The 16,439-nt window shown below is 46.2% G+C and overlaps 1 protein-coding gene across 2 annotated transcripts in view; it reads right to left on the bottom strand.

Annotated features, from left to right (window-relative positions):
* Positions 1–1,587: 1,587 nt before the first annotated feature.
* The window catches only part of LOC119308007 (calcium-dependent protein kinase 27-like), a 35,918-nt gene continuing 21,066 nt past the window's right edge, over positions 1,588–16,439 (bottom strand). Inside the window, exons 6-7 of one of the 2 annotated variants that reach the window (XM_037584121.1) lie at positions 2,017–2,241; positions 1,588–1,880 (exon numbers count right to left, since the gene is read on the bottom strand). In XM_037584121.1, the coding sequence (XP_037440018.1) occupies positions 1,749–1,880; positions 2,017–2,241 (357 nt within the window). In that variant the 3' untranslated portion in view covers positions 1,588–1,748. The remainder of the gene's footprint in view (positions 1,881–2,016; positions 2,242–16,439) is intronic. The other variant, XM_037584122.1, reaches the window with a different exon arrangement.

Consider the following 16,439-nt stretch of genomic DNA (forward strand, 5'->3'; position numbering starts at 1 on the left):
TGTGAAGCCTCTAGATACCCCATGCACACGGGACCCTGTACCCCATGCCCAAGTACACACCTCATGCACGCGGCCTAAGGCGCCAACTCTCTGGATACCACATGCGCATGGGCTTCACTTCCCTGTGTCGGGACTGCCCGCGTCTAGTTATTCAGATTTGCCCATGTAATTCCAATTAGACCCCAGGTTACCCCTTCATTGCATAGGACTATATATACCCTCCCCCCTCCATTTTAGAGATAGCTAAGATTAGAACGAACACTAGAGCTTAGCTCATGTGTCTCCCTTTATGGGCTTCTTCCTAGGAGAAGAACCATCCATGATTGCAAGGCCACCATTGGTGAAGACTCCAAGGAGTACAAGACCCCTTTGAGGGAAGATCCATTTTGGATGTAAGCCCCTACTCTCCTAGAGATTTGGATGAACTACCCTTGTATCTTTATTTCCTTGTAGTTCTTGGTCATGATGCGCCTTTTGTATTGCTTGTTATTTTAGGAGTACTTGTTGAGAATCTTTTCCAATAGAGTGTTCTTCTTGTGGTTCCCGTTTGTGTTCTTGGTTTTCATCCTCCAGTCCACCTCCAATTCGTGGGGATCCACCTTGGGTCTCTACCCTACATCATTGTTCCAGTCACCATCTTGATGGTTGATTTTATGAGAGTTGTGCCATCAATGCAATATTGATGTGTCCGTCGGAGATAGCAACGAAATGACCTCCATTGAGATTCCTACTTATTTTTGGTCGACCATCAAGTAGTCCATGCCTGGCCAAGAGATTGACAAAGTGGACAACCTCAAATATGGAGTGCCCCACTGCTGGTGGCCATGATTTCTACCTCCTACGACTGATGCCATGACCAATGGGAAGCCACAAAATTAGCATCATAGATCGGGCCACTGCCACCAGAACATGAGCTAGTGATGCCCGAGTCATCAATAAACCACATTGAACCATCCTATGGCGTAAGCTTCATGCAAAAGTTCTTCTAACTTACGAGCTTGCATGGCAGGAGCTTACTAGACTAGATCCTCAATCTCACGCTCAAGTAGCACACACTTCCACACCTTATATGAAGGAATGCAAGACATGCTGCTAGTATGACGAACTATAATGCTCATCTAACCACGCTTACAAATCCACTAGTACCATCCAGAAACGAAGGCCTAGTCACTGGTGACCATAAAGGTTTGGCCCAGCTGCACACTGGTCGTAGTGAAGGGAGAAGGCACCAAGGAGGAGATGCTAGTGGCGGCAGCCTAGATGCACCAACTGAGTCATCACACGGAGGTGCGCGGTCGATCCTATATTTTTGGAGTTCTATATGTGGACCCATTTTTAGGTACAAAAGGTTAAGAGAATTATGAGATACCATGAGTATAAAGTACTCTTTTGATTTAAACATATTTGTTGTTCTTGTGCATAAAGAACTCATGAATATTCCTCTTAAAAAAGAACTCATGATTTTCATTTTTTTGTACCAAATCGTTTTTTAGTTGCCAATACTTCTAATAGCATTACCCTCACTAATTAACATTTGTGTACACATGAGGTGATGAAAACAATAGCTAATAATCTTCAATTGACAATGGTCCTATGGATTAACCAGCACACGTTTTCCTTTCCTTTACTTTACAATCATACGCTTCCCTTTCCTTTAGAATCACATATGTATGTACAACACCACTTATCATAGTAAAAGGAGGTGGGTATACATATAGGTACACAATAGAAACACTTCTACAACATTGTTAGCTATTTGACTTTATGTTCAAGGCATCCCTAAGACCGACACTAACGTTATACTGATGGCCTTTCTTCCCAAAGCCTGCGGTCGATTTTTGCATCATGGCCACAAACTCATTGTAATCTATGCGTCCATCCTGCAAGAACATTTCCCACCAAATATGTTTGTCAGATTCAAAATACATGATTGGATGATATTTTGTTGTTATAGATATAATCATCGTCAATAAAACTGCAAGTGTATTGTTGATTGTTTAAATTTGGTGATCTTACATTATCCTGATCTACTTCGCCTATCATGTCCTCAAGTCGAACATCCTCAATCCCAAACTCGTCGCATGCCTGTTGGAGCTCGTCAGCCGTGATGTATCCACTACCATCCTTGTCAAAGTATTGGAAGGCGGCATATAGATGGTCTTCCCTATCAACTTTGTTCAAGTGTAGAGTGGCAGCTATGAACTCTCCATAGTCTATGGTACCACTGTTGTCAATATCGGCCTAAAGAATGAAGTGAAAAAATGAAACATTACATCACTTTTGGGTTAAAAGTAGTAGCAAAGTTAATAAATATACCAACGTTCCATCATCTTTACAATTACCATAACATGAAATACTTTGATTGATCAATACCTACTACCAAATGCAAGGACTTGACTCGTAATTATGTTGTGTGAGCTGAATTAACTGTATTTTTTACATGATGCATCATATTGGTTATTGTGTTTATTTGATCCCTCTCAATAATTTAAATGGAAGATTGTGATTCCTAAAGGATTATGAACTTCCTAATTAACCAAGGCATGCACAACAGAGACCAAAAGACACAGGGTGGACTCAGGACTTGATTTGTAGCACAAATACATTTTAATGTCGAGCTTCTGATTTAGTCCCAGCCCAAAAATAGCCCTGCCTAGCACCACACATGAATTTTTCCATGAGAGGTCCAACAATATCCCAATAAGCAACCAATGTTTCCTCCTCGCTTTCAAACTCCTCTCTCTCTCTCCCTCCCTCTCTCTCTCTCTCTCTCTGTGTGTGTGTGTGTGTGTGTGTGTGTGTTTGTGTGTGTGTGTGTGTCTATTTTACCCATACCTGCAGAACACAAGCACACGTACACCTGCCCACCACCCCTTGTCAATTTGTGCCTCTGAACGTCTAGTTAGTACTCGTGTTGCTATATTGACTACTCTTGTTGTTGATAGCTCCAGATGCAAGTAGGCAAGAGAAAGTGGAGAGGAATACATCCGCTAAGCTGGCCTGAGTCAACAATGGGAAGATGTAACCCTCTTGTTGGTTGTGGGACAAATGCATATGGTGGTGGTACTGGAACCACTAAACAACCACATGTTACTCCTCTTCCTAAACAATTGAAGTAAAAGTGTTGGAAGAATTTCAAAAGGATTGAAAGTGCTTATGATGAGGTGATTCTTGATTGTATAATATGCCAAAAGTTCTTAATGGTAATCTCACAATGGTACTTCTTATCTGTTAAGAACTTCTAAAAATGTGCATCCTTGCAATACAAATGAAGTCAACAACAATTTTTCTAAAATTTGAAAAGAGTCGTGATTGTCCCTCACTATTTGAAAAATGGAAATTTTGACTATGAATATACCCGAGTTCTGATATACCTATTTTTTTATTGGAGGTTTTCATCCATGTTCTCTGGTAGAAGAGTATTGTGACAGAACTATGATGACTGAAGCTTGTCCTCAATTCAAGAATTTGTTGTTAACTATCAAAAGGGAAATTATGACAATGTTTGAAGAACACACGGAGATGAGTTGATAGAGGTTATTCACACTTGTCCTAGTCGGTTCAGTTAGAAACGACAATAAAAAATATGATGTCACAAAGTTTTTTTGGGAATGTAAACTCGACACAAAAATCACAAAAAGCCTTATATTCCTACAAGATATTTCTGTAGTTGAAACCTACATTCAGAAAAACATGAATATCCCCAGGGAGATGTAAAGACAACAGGGAAAGATGCCTCGGAGGTCACAGGGACTTGTAGTTGTATAGGTTTTGCAATTGCTTCTCCGATAGGTACTTTTCCCTAGTCCTTGATGACTAGCAATGTAGAAGCTCATCAATGACCATCATCTCAATCATACGAGATTCAAAGAGATTAATGAGGCCGAGAATCCAAGAGACACTACTAGGAAAAGGGCTATAGATAATATGGACATTAATGGCGCACCACACATGTGGTGCGCCACTGCTATATAGCAGTGGCACACCATGTGTTGGTACGCCATTAGTGTCCATCACACTAATGGCGCACCACACCCACGGTGCGCCACTACTAACAATTTTTTTATTTTTCCAAAACTAGTAATGGCGCACCAGGGCATAGTGCACCATTACTAGTTTTAACTAGTAATGGCGCACCACACACCCCATGCACCACTACTAACATTTTTTTTTTACTTTTTTTCAAAACTAGTAATGGCGCACCAGAGTATAGTGCGCCATTACTAGTTCAAACTAGTAATGGCGCACCACATACACGGTGTGCCATTACTAACATTTACTTTTTTTGCAAAACTAGTAATGTCGCACCACCTAACAGGTGCTCCATTAGTAACCAGGGTTACTAATGGCGCATTTATAGGTGGTGCGCCATTAGTAACCTGAGACCAGCTAGATATTTTGGACAGCCACCTACCATACTCACTTTCCCCACTTCATTCTCTCCACCTCCTCCAAACTTGTCTCGGCTGCCTCCACCTCCTCACCTCATTTGCACCATAGATTCACCCAAATTAAGTGGTTAAATTACCTTTTTTGATAGGTAAGTAAGGGGAAAGCTTTCTTTATGTTGTAGATCTACTTTTTTATCCCTCCAACAACGTGCACATGCACTTTTTATGGCCTAGTTAGATCTATGTATGTTTGTGGTGTTGCATATGTTTGTGGTGTTGCATATATGTTTGTGTTTGCAGTTACCGGTATTTGAAATGCGATAGTTGCCAATATTTTGCCGGAATGTTGATTCATTTCCGTTTCGGCGAGAATTTGGCACCATGCATTCTTTTTTGTACTATTTTTAGGCAAAGTCATTCCAAAAAATTTCTTGGTTCTAAAATATCATTTTGCTCTACTCCGCAGGTGACCATGGTCCGCACGATCACCAAAGGCATCGTGAATAGGTTTTTGAGTTCCGCGAAGGCCGAGATGCTTCAAAAGAACGAGATGGAGATAAGATGTCCGTGTCGAAGATGCAAGCTGAGGAGCCTTATGGACCCGGATTCCGTACAGGTGCGGGACCACCTGCTCTTGCGTGGTTTCATGGATGGCTATCGGTGGCAAGGTGATGAAGATGATTATGAAGTCATCCATGGGGGCCGGGCAAGAAATGAGGAAGGGCAGCAAGACAACCGTGGCGAGGGCGTGCGAGAAGACGAAGAATCTCCAGGACATGATCACGAACTAGATGCAGTACACAGTCATCATGTAGAAGATGACGGACATGATGATGAGGAAGATGCCGGAGCAGACGAAGGGCATGATCATGAAGATGAAGATGTCGGAGTAGACGACGATGAACCATCGATGGGCTGGGTGCAAGACCCTCATATTCAAGAGCTGCTTTTCAAGCAGATGGATAACGCAAGAGCTGTCGCCCGAGAGAAAGCCAAGCTGGATCAACTAGAGATAGACGCGGTTACTCCATTGTATGAAGGATGCAGGCCCGAGGATACCCGCCTGAAAGTAATGCTCATGGCTCTGGAGATGAAGGTAAAACACAAAATGACCGATGCATGCTTCGACGAGAACATGTCATTCTGGCACGAATGTCTTCCCAAGGGGAACAAGTGCCCAACCAGTTTCGAGGAGGTGAAGAAAATCGTGTGTCCTCTGGATTTACCACACATGAAATACCATGTGCGCATGAACAATTGCATCACTTATTGGGACGAGCACGCGGAGTTTACCATATGTCTGGTGTGCGGCGTCACTCGATACAAGAAGAGGAAGAAAGCTCCTCGAAAAGTGGTGTGGTACTTTCCGATCTCTCCTCTTCTGCAGCGGTATTTCGCGGACCCTAAGGTAGCAAAGCTCCTACGTTGGCACACAGATAGGGAGGAGAAGAAGCGAGAAGAAGACGGAAATGATCCGGAGATAAATAAAAAAGACAAGATGCTGAGTGACCCTAAGGATGCAAGCCAGTGGCAAGCGTTGAACTTCGAATACCCAGAATTTGGGGACGATCCAAGGAACATCGTGCTGGGCGCGAGCACCGATGGAGTCAATCCGTTTGGAGCCAGAGAAGCACACGTAGCACCTGGCCTGTGTTTGTGTGGATGTACAACCTCCCCACCTGGTTGTGCATGAAGAGGAAGTACATTCACATGAGTATGGTAATTGAAGGGCCGAAACAACCAGGGAACGACATCAATCTGTATCTGGGGCTGCTGAAAGAGCAGCTAGACACGCTGTGGAAAACGCCAGCCAATACATGGGATGCCGCAGAGAAAGAATATTTCCCTATGAGAGCCGCACTGCTCACGACGGTGTAGGACTATCTCGGTTACGGATATGTCGCGGGGCAGGTGGTCCACGGATTTTCTGGATGCGTCAGGTGCATGGATGACACAACGTATCGCCAGCTAGATAGAGATCCCGGGTCTTCGAAAACCGTGTTCATGGGACATCGAAGGTAGCTTCACGACGATAACTCATGGAGAAAACATAAGGATCTATTCGATGGTGAAACCGAACCCCGAAGACGCCCGCGTACAAGGAGCGGCGAGGAAATAGACGAGTTGTTGAAAATTGGAAAGATTGCCCACTGCCGGGAAAGAAGCAAAAGGCGCCAGAGCCAGGAAAGAAGCGAAAGGCACCAGAGCCGCTGCTGAAGGTATGGAAAATAAGGTCTGTTTTCTGGGACTTGCCGTACTAGAAGATCCACCGTGTGCCTCACAGCCTTGATGTCATGCATACCACGAAGAACGTGTGCGTGAGTCTGCTTGGTACCCTGCTCAACATGCCAGAGAGGACCAAAGATGGGCCGAAAGCAAGGGCAGACTTGAAATCAATGGGCATCAGGGAGGAGCTTCACGCTAATGATGATGATGATGAGGCGAAGCAGGACAAGGAAAGTCGTCGCAAAGGCAAAAAGGCAAAGAAGACAGGAAATGACTTTCCTCACGCGTGCTTCAATCTAAGTTAGGAGGAGATCGAGCAGTTTTTCACTTGCCTCGTATGAGTAAAACTTCCTTACGGTTATGCGGGGAAGATAAGCAGATACCTAGACTCAGCGAAGCAGAAGTTCAGCGGGATGAAGTCTCACGACTGTCACGTGCTGATGACGCAGATACATCCAGTTGCAATTTGTGGGATCATGGATGCACACGTCTGTGAAACGCTATTTGGCCTATGCAACTTTTTCAACGTCATCTCTCGGAAGTCGGTTGGCGTGAGGCAACTCAGAAGGCTACAGGAAGAGATCGTGGTGATACTATGCGAGCTTGAGATGTACTTCCCGCCCGCATTCTTCGACGTTATGGTGCATCTGCTGGTCCATATCATGGAGGATATCATCCAACTCGGGTCGACGTTCCTGCACAACATGATGCCATTCGAAAGGATGAATGGTGTCATCAAAGGATACGTTCGCAACATGTCACGTCCAGAGGGAAGCATAGCCAGGGGCTTTCTGACCGAAGAGTGCATCTCCCACTGCATGAATTATCAAGGCATCGAGAACCCCGTTGGTCTGCCCGTCAACAGGCACCTCGCTAGGCTCGCTGGATGGGGTCACCGTGAGGGTCGCCGCGAAATGCATGTCGACTTCGAGGGTCGACTCGCCGACTTTGAAAGAGCAAACCTAGTCTCGCTACAACACATAGACGTGGTCGATCCTTCGGTGGTAGAGCACAAAACCTTTATTGAGAAGACGTACAATGACCAAGGAAAACAGAGGACGGACGGAGATATAATCAAAGAGCACAACTCATGTTTCACACGTTCGTTCAAGGAGAAGCTTCTGTCGTACCCTTTACATGAGGATTCTTCCATGGAAGAACAACTCATATTCGCCTTGTCACAGGGCACGGAGCACAACCTGATGATGTATGAGGCGTACGATATCAACGGCTACACATTCTACACCGAGGAAAAGGACATGAAGAGCGATGGTTATCAGAACTCTAGGGTAACGATGGAATCCTACACCGGTAACGACAAGGACAGATACTACGGAAGGATCGAGGAGATCTGGGAGCTAAGCTACGCTGGAGAGAAGGTCCCGATATTCCGTGTCAGATGGGCCAAGAGCGTCCTAAAAGAAGACCGGTATTTCACCACCATGGTTATACCCGAAGCCAAATCCAAGACCATGGGCGCAAACGTCACCGCCAAAAATGAGCCATGGGTACTGGCTTCCCAAGTGGACCAATGCTTCTTCATTACCGACCCGTCAAAGCCCAGTCATGTTGTCGTGAGGAGAGGCAAAAGGAAGATCATCAGAATGGATGGGGTCACCAATGAGCAAGATTTCGACAAGTACGGCGACCCGAATATGGAACATGACGATGACGATGAAGTACCAGCATACACCACAAGAAGAAGCAGGACCACCCTACCTAAAGGATGTTTGTTCAAGAGAAGAAATCCATTTGCGAAAAATAAGGGCAAGAAGACTCTGAACAGATAGCTAGCTAAGATCGATTCTATTTAAATTGTAGCCTTCATTTCTCGATTGTATTTCGACATATTGAAATGATATTTCTTCTGTTCTAGTCCTCATGAATATTTATTTATGTTTATTATGGTATTTATGTTTATTCTGGTATATCAATTTTTATTTGATGATATTTTTTCAACTCATGAATATTTTTAAATTTCATGGGCACGTTTTGAATTCCTAAATATTTTTACAAATTTGATGATATTTTTTCATATTCATAAATATTTTCAAATAACAAATTTGATGATATTTTTCCACATTCATAAATGTTTTCAAATTTGATCGTCATTTTCTAAAGAATTATTAGATGCAACTTTTTGAATTCCTGAATATTTTTTCATATTCATAATTTTTTTACCAATTCACAAATGAATGCAATTAAAAATAAAAAAACAAATTTGATGATATTTGATGATATTTTGAAATAACAAATTTGATGATATTTTCAAATAACAAATTTGATGATATTTTTTCATATTGATCAATATTTTCAAATAACAAATTTGATGATATTTTTCACATTCATAAATGTTTTCAAATTTGATCGTCATTTTCTAAAAAATTATTAGATGCAACAAAAAATAAAAAAAAGTTACTAATGGCGCACCAGAGTTGGGTGGACCATTGCTATCACTGTTTTTATGGCGCACCCTAGATGGTGCGCCATTACTAACCTTCCCCCCTCTAGCTATGTATGTGCGTTCTGTCCATCGCTCGCCAGATCCCCCTTCCCTCCCTCGCCAGATCCCCGCGCCCGCTCGACCAGCACCGACGACCCCCCGCACCCGCTCCGACGATCCCCGCGCCCGCTCCGACGACCGCCGCGCCCGCGCCGACAAGGTGCACTGCCCACTGCTTCTTCCTCCTGGACCACCAGCTGGAGCCAGGAAGCTCTCCTCCGCTGGATGGCCTCGCTCCACCACTGTCGGCATCGCCGCTGCCGCCGCCTCGACCTGCAACACCGGTGCCCCCCCGACCTCTCCAAGCACGCCCCGACCTCACTGTGAGCCACCATTCGTATCCCCTCTCTCCCCATGCTTGATTTTCTGCTGTAGCACCGTCCTGGATGAGGCCGAAGCCAGCCCCGCCATGGCCAAGGATCCCCGTGCTCTGGAACTCCCCCTGTCCGTCCGCCATGGCCAGCGTACCGCGCCCGGCTGCGGCCTACAGCGTGCGCGCGCGCCCACACGCCCATGGCCAGGGTTTTCTTTCTAGTGAAACAAATTCTGGAAATTTAATCTCTTTATATATTTGATTGGGGCTTGCATAAAAACAGTCAAACAGGGTTGTTGGAGTGGATTCTTTCCCTGGTGTTGATCCAAGGGGAAGAGATGTTTTTTAAGATCAAATTGGATCATGTTTGTTGGACTTAGTTATATGTGGATGTGACTGACCAACCAATTCAACCGGGGGGCATGTTCCTAGCTAGCATAGTTGTTAGAGCTCCCCTTTCCACTGAGCTTCACCAGCCACACATACATCTAATAAAGTTCTAAACTAGCATACCTGGTATGTAGAGCCCCAGCAAAATGTTTGGGCATAGTTTAACCTGCAAGTTGCCCTCTCTGTTCTTGGTGGACTGAAATCTGGCTGGGAGAGGCTAGCATGATCGGAAGCACCGGCGCTATTTTCGAGGCACTCGAGTAGGCGGTGCTGACGATGTAATCTGCCGGGGATCTCATTCCTCCCCGGTGGCATGAGTGGAGGCCGGCGCTTTACGATGACCTCCAGGAGATGGCCCGACGGCCCTCCCTCGTCGTCGATTCCCCCTGGCACCATGCTTCGGCTATGATAATCCATTGTGATGATCGTCCGCCCATCCATCCACACAGCCCGCTTTCCTGCTTGTCTGCAAAGTGGTGGTTGTTGGAGTCCATGAACGCTGAAACTGGAACGGAAACAGCCACTCGTCCTGGCCATGCGCGGCAATCAGTGGGAGAGGAGCAAGTGTGCGGTGTAAACAAAGGGTTCGGCGCAACAGAATGATGGTAATACTGTACCGGCAACAGGGCAGCAAGGCCGCTTTACCGCTATTGTTATCAGTATTCAAAGGGTTCTGGGAGCCTGGCAAAGCACATTCTTTGCCCACTAATCTTCCCCTCAACTTGCCTTACTTTTCTTATCTTATGCTGCGCCGTGTGTGTGTTGGGATCATGTCAATAATTTGGTGGCATGGAGAACAACGGCTTTAGCATCTACCGTACGCTCTATTATTTCTAGTCATCCATGTTATGCACTGTGTAGGCTGGCATAGATAGATCATGGTATGGTAGGTTCTTCACTAGGTCACTTGTTTTTATGCAAGCAAAACTTCTGCTTGACTGTTAAGTTGTACAATCTGTACTTGTACTATTGGAAGCTAATTAATTTGGCGCAATTATATTTTTGTTTTGTCAAGTCTATGCACTGATTGAGTTAGATGAAAATGTTTAGTGGCACCAATTTCTGCAAGTCTGTTCAGTCAGCAGGGCTATCTAGCCTAGTGACTAGCACTGTGGTCTTTCTATTTCATACAACTGTAATTTCATTTATGTTGTTATAAGTTTGTTGCTGTCAGCATGAGTTAACTTGGTATGCAGCAGGCACTGGTCTCATTCTTAGACCGACACACCCGCAGTGTGCATTCAGGCATCATTTGGTTGTTAGACTGTTTAGCCATGCAGAGTGAAATACCAGTTTAGTTGTGCTAGCAAAGAGGAGGCCTCCAGATTTTTCTTCTTTGCCTAGCTTCAAGTATTAAAAACCGTTTGTTGTAATTCCTTCATTGGAAAATCATTGCTTAAACTATTTAGGCAGTAGTGTGCGGCGCAACTCTTTGCAAGATGTTTTTTGAGAAACACAGTACCAGCATGTCGATAATGATTTTGGCAGCAGTGTGAGGCAGCAGTGTGCGATGCAATTCCTTCATTGGATAATGATTTTGCAAGTACCCCGAGAGGCCCTTGAGTTTGCCGTAATGTCGATTAACTTTCGTTCCGGCAAATTCGGGTACTCCATATGTCCTATTTTCAGCAAAGGTCATGCTGAAATTTTCCGTGAATTTTAGAATGACTTTGCTAAAAATAGGACATATGGGGTACTGGCGACTAATGCATGGGCCGGGGTATCTTAGTACTTAATTAAGTAGGATCAACTGCCCCTTTATTCTTGCTGCATTAAACACATATGCTGAATTCATGTGTGGACTGACGAAACCATGAGTCGTTTAGAGCCAAGTGACTAGGCCCAACTTAGAATTCTCCTTCCCTTTTCTTGATAGGGTATATTATTAGAAGATACCCATATATATCAGTCAACCTAGGGTGCCTCGGCATCAATAAATCCTAAATGATGAAAACTTAACTTAGCATTTAGGGTGCCTCAGCGTCGACAAACCTTAAATGATAACTCTTTCTGACTGAAGATTCTAAAAGGAGTTTCAGAAATTCACCAACAATTTTTGACTCTAGCTACTTAGTATCTATCTATCTATCTCTCTTGGTTGGATAGAGGAAGAAGAAGGATCCAACTTAAGTGGTAAGAAATGGATAGTGTGTTGGATCCAAACCCTAAATGATAAAACCTTGGCTTTTAGGGTGCCTCGGTGTCGATAAAAACCTAAATGATGAAAGCTTAGCCCTTAGCTTGTTCATTCTGTAGATTTCCAAAATTCAGTTTTGTACCGCACACCGAAGCCCCAAGAAAGAAAACTGCAATCTGAAACAGATGATCAATTTTCAGCACTTGGATTAGTTTAGTATTTTTTCACACACTCAGACACCCTTGCCTGCCATGTGTGTGAGAGAGATAGTGAGAGGAGACAAGAAGAGGGGGGTTATGAAGGGACTTGGACCTTAGCAACAACACACTAACAGTGAATTCCTCGAGAATTAGGTTATTTGGTCAACTTAGAGATCTTGTTCCTTGACAATAACCAACTTTCTGACCAAACTTTTTTCCTATTTAGAGTGAACATGGCCCACAACAATGAGGCCGGCGGTTCGGGAAAGCAATTCTCGGAGCTGTCCCAGGAGATGGAGGAAGAACCTCACCGCTATGAGGACGCCGTGGAAGACATCGATCCTGACTACACAACCCCTAGTGGCATTGGGGATTACACCATTGATGGTGCCGCCGAGGATGCCACCACTGATGATGGCAGCGCACGCACAAATGGAAGCCAACCGAAGAGGCAACAGAAGGATCGGCGCCCGAACGTGCTCGGCACCGTCAAGGAGGAATTTACTGAAGTGTCCTCCGAGGGGCATCCAACGGCACCCAAAGAATTAGTCAAGGGGTACGCGGTTCAGCTCGGGTGCATTATCCAGAGCACCATCTCGATCAACACCGAGAACCTAAGGCATAAGGACCGAGGGAATTTGCACAACCTCCTCTTCATGAAGCTGCACGAACGATACAAGTTCCCCGGTGACGTTGCAAACACACGCCTCTCAGGGAATAAAGTGAACAATGCTGCCCTCACAAAGATGAGCATGGCCCTGGCTACTTGGAGAGGCGTGGTGAAGAGAATGATTGAAAAAGGCGATAGTTATGAGAAGATCAAGGAGAAAAATCCTTCGATCAGCGAAGATGACTACAAGGAGTTCAAGATCAAGTGCGGGAGCAATGCAACCATGGAATCAAGTGAGTGGGGAAACATATGCGAGACTTGAACTTAGGGGTCCACCAACTCGGTCCCGGCGGTTACAGAGTGGCGGAACCTATATGGGACACGGAGGACGCAGAGCGTGCCGAGAAAGGCCTACCGCCCCGCTTCGAGAAATACCGTGACAAGCAGACCATGAACTATGTCAGGGCCCGGTACAAGGTGGACCCGGTAACAGAGGAGCTGACCACAGATCCGAAGACCAAGGCGCATGAGCTTGTTCTGGTAAGGAATACACCCCCGCGTAATTAGCTCCATATGGTTGCATTCTAATTAATGAAGCCAAATTTCTAAATGGTTCACATTCCTTCCGCAGGACACGGAAACTAGTAGCGCGGGGTCGTCTCAGAGCTCCCCTTGGGACAACACTTTATATAGGGCGTTGAACGTAATGAAAAATAAGGATAAGTTCAGTAAGCCGTCGTCAGCTGGTCGTGTGGCCGGCAAAGGATTGTCCACGAAATGGTCGTCATACTATAATGTTGGTGGGCGAAAGGAGAGAAAGACCAGCTCAGAAAGCCAGTCGCGCGAGGTTCAAGAACTCAAGGCACAAGTGGCGCTGATTCCGGAGATGGTCCAAGAGCAAGTGCAACACCAACTGGGAACGACGCTCACCGCCATTGTGCCTACCTTGATTGAGGGGCTGCAGGCGTGGATTGCGGGCGGCCAACAGGGGCCGCCCCCGGTTCGCAGCCTCACGGCCAGCAACTCGCACAATGCATATCCGGCGCCATTGGTGTCTCCAGCGGAGGCGGTATTGGTGTCTTCGGAGCTGGCCCGGGCATTGGAGCTTAATGCACCCGGGTGTGTGAAGAATATGCCGGCCGGCAGCTCGCCAGCAAGCGTCCCCTCCATCACTTGCACGCCCGCCGTTGGCGGTGCCTCGACATTAGCCGACCTCGACGCCATCACGGTAACTAAACCTCTTGGCCGATGACTTCATCTCCTTGCCTTTGACTGGGCATCCCAGACGCCCTACATGTTTTCGCAGGGCGCCCGCGCCGACGTTCCATGCACTCTCCTGCACTTCCTGGGCGGCGAGTCGATCGATGTCGCCAAGGGCAGAATCGTTCAACTGGGCAACCCCGTGTTCCACGGTAATCCGATGCCACCCACCATGTATAGGGTTCAACTGGTTCGAGTGCTGCCAGGCTGCGAAGACTGGTTACCTCCGTTTCGACCCGCTGGGGCCGATGAAGATGATGTGATGACCCTCAGCGCCTGCTTAAGCTGGCCCCTGCTTTGGACGAAGAGCCAGATTCATTTGGGGCAGGGGACACCACCCCGCAGACAACACCGCCAGTCGTGCCGGTGCCAAGCCATGGCAAGACCGCCGCAACGCTACCGTACATGCCGGACATGCATATGGCACAAGATCTGGACATGCATATGGCATAGGATCCGGACAACGACGACGATGACGATGGTACATTTACCAACGTCGATAAGTACTTTGCCGAACATGGGTACGGTGATGAATTCTTGGGGCCTCCTTATCAAGAACCCAACCCTACAAAAGACGACCGCGATCTAGCTAGTACCGCGGAGAAACCCAATTGCAACAGGCGTCGTCTGGCGTTTAGTTATCAGGAGACGCCTCCAGCTGCTGCCTTCACCGAGCCTCAGATAGCCGAGGTGCGAAATATTATCAGCCCCAACACACTCAAGAAGGCGGTCTCTGAGCAGAACTCGATCCCATTACAACAGAAGAAGAAGGGACGGAAAAGAAAGAATAACAAGGGCGGTGCGAGCCAGCCGGCACCGAGTACGATCCGTGCTCAGGACGGGCCACCTTCACCTAAGGATATCTCGAGGAGGGTGCATGTGGCGGGTAGGCCAATGCTACCGACTAATCTGCTCAATGCTGCAATCGGTTCTATGCGGAGTTTGCATGACAGTGTTCTTTCTTTGGAGAAGCGGCGTCTCTCCGAGAATGATGTGGCATACCTGGTTTCCGTGGCCAATGAGGGCAAGGGCTTTCTGGATAGCGCCATCAGGGGTACGATCGTCCTGCGGTTTGATGACATCTTCGCTATGTTTAACCATCATCCGTTGCACTACACCTTCGTTCGGCTATTTTCGCTGAGTATGGAGATGCGGATCATTAGAGACAAGACCCCGGACATCGTGATAGTCGACCCCTTCTACATGCGTGCCAAGATCTTGGGCAGCGCTGGGGACCGGCAAGTTGCGAGTTCACACCTCGAAGGCATCATTCTGGCAAACCCAGATAAGGATAACTTCCTCGTGCCTTACTTTCCTGAGTAAGTCATCCCCTCACCGCCCCGTAACATATGATTTCTTAGATTTTGATCGTTCTTTTTTTTCTAACATTCCGTGTTTTGTGCAGTGACACACATTGCACACTCATCCTCTTAAGCCCGAAATATTCCATGGCCATGTATTTCGACTCGGACCGTCAGTCGAAGAAAGACTACACAAATATCAAGAAAGTTCTTGATGATGTTCTCCTCGGCTACGCCAGATCTGGAGGCACCTTCAGCAGGCCAATTTGTAGGTATGGCAAGCACGTGTTCACCCACAATCCAACGTTCCCTTGCGTCAAGCAGCCGCATGGCAGTCAGAAGGATGCCTACTATGCCCACCATCACATGCGGGCGATCGTACGGGACCATAATCACCTTCTTCTACCAAATAATCTCAAAGATTGGGCCACAAGCTTGTCGGCAATCCAGGACGCGGACATCAGACAAGAATTCTTTCGCATCCAGTCGGAGTTTACGGAAATCATCCATCAAGATGACCTTCGTACCTCGGGGCAGTTCTACCTCAGATATCAACCGTCCAACAGTGAGATAGAAACAACACTACAAATGCAGGCTGAAAACGCCCGTGATTTCATGACCATCACGAAAGACGACAGCTTCATCCACGCTCCGGTCCCTGAGTCGAGTCGAAAGTAGTGGTGCTATGTAGTTCTGAAATATCGATTGGCTCATGTTGTAACTAAACTTTAATGAACTTGTATGTCTCTTTTATTTGGACAATCGTTCAACTTATATGTAATCGATGCTATTTATTAGTAGGACCATGAATCGTGCTATTAATGTGTTGCTTTTCTCTTCCGATCCTTTTGTTGCATACTTATATATTGCTTATCTATTGCCTGTGAATTGCTACTAACGTTTTGTTTGGCTAGTGCATAGAGATGTCGTATTATGTCGTGTACAAGGGTAAGGTTCCTGGAGTCTACGACAACTGGGAGGAGTGTCAGAGACAGGTTCACCATTTCAGCAGTAACAGTTACAAAGGGTACACCACTAGGGCGGAGGCTGAAGCTTGATACGCGCGCTATCTAGCGGGAGAAAGGAGGGAGCGTTGGAGGAACCGAAT

Source organism: Triticum dicoccoides, chromosome 5B (assembly GCF_002162155.2).
Source record: "Triticum dicoccoides isolate Atlit2015 ecotype Zavitan chromosome 5B, WEW_v2.0, whole genome shotgun sequence".
NCBI lineage: Eukaryota > Viridiplantae > Streptophyta > Magnoliopsida > Poales > Poaceae > Triticum > Triticum dicoccoides.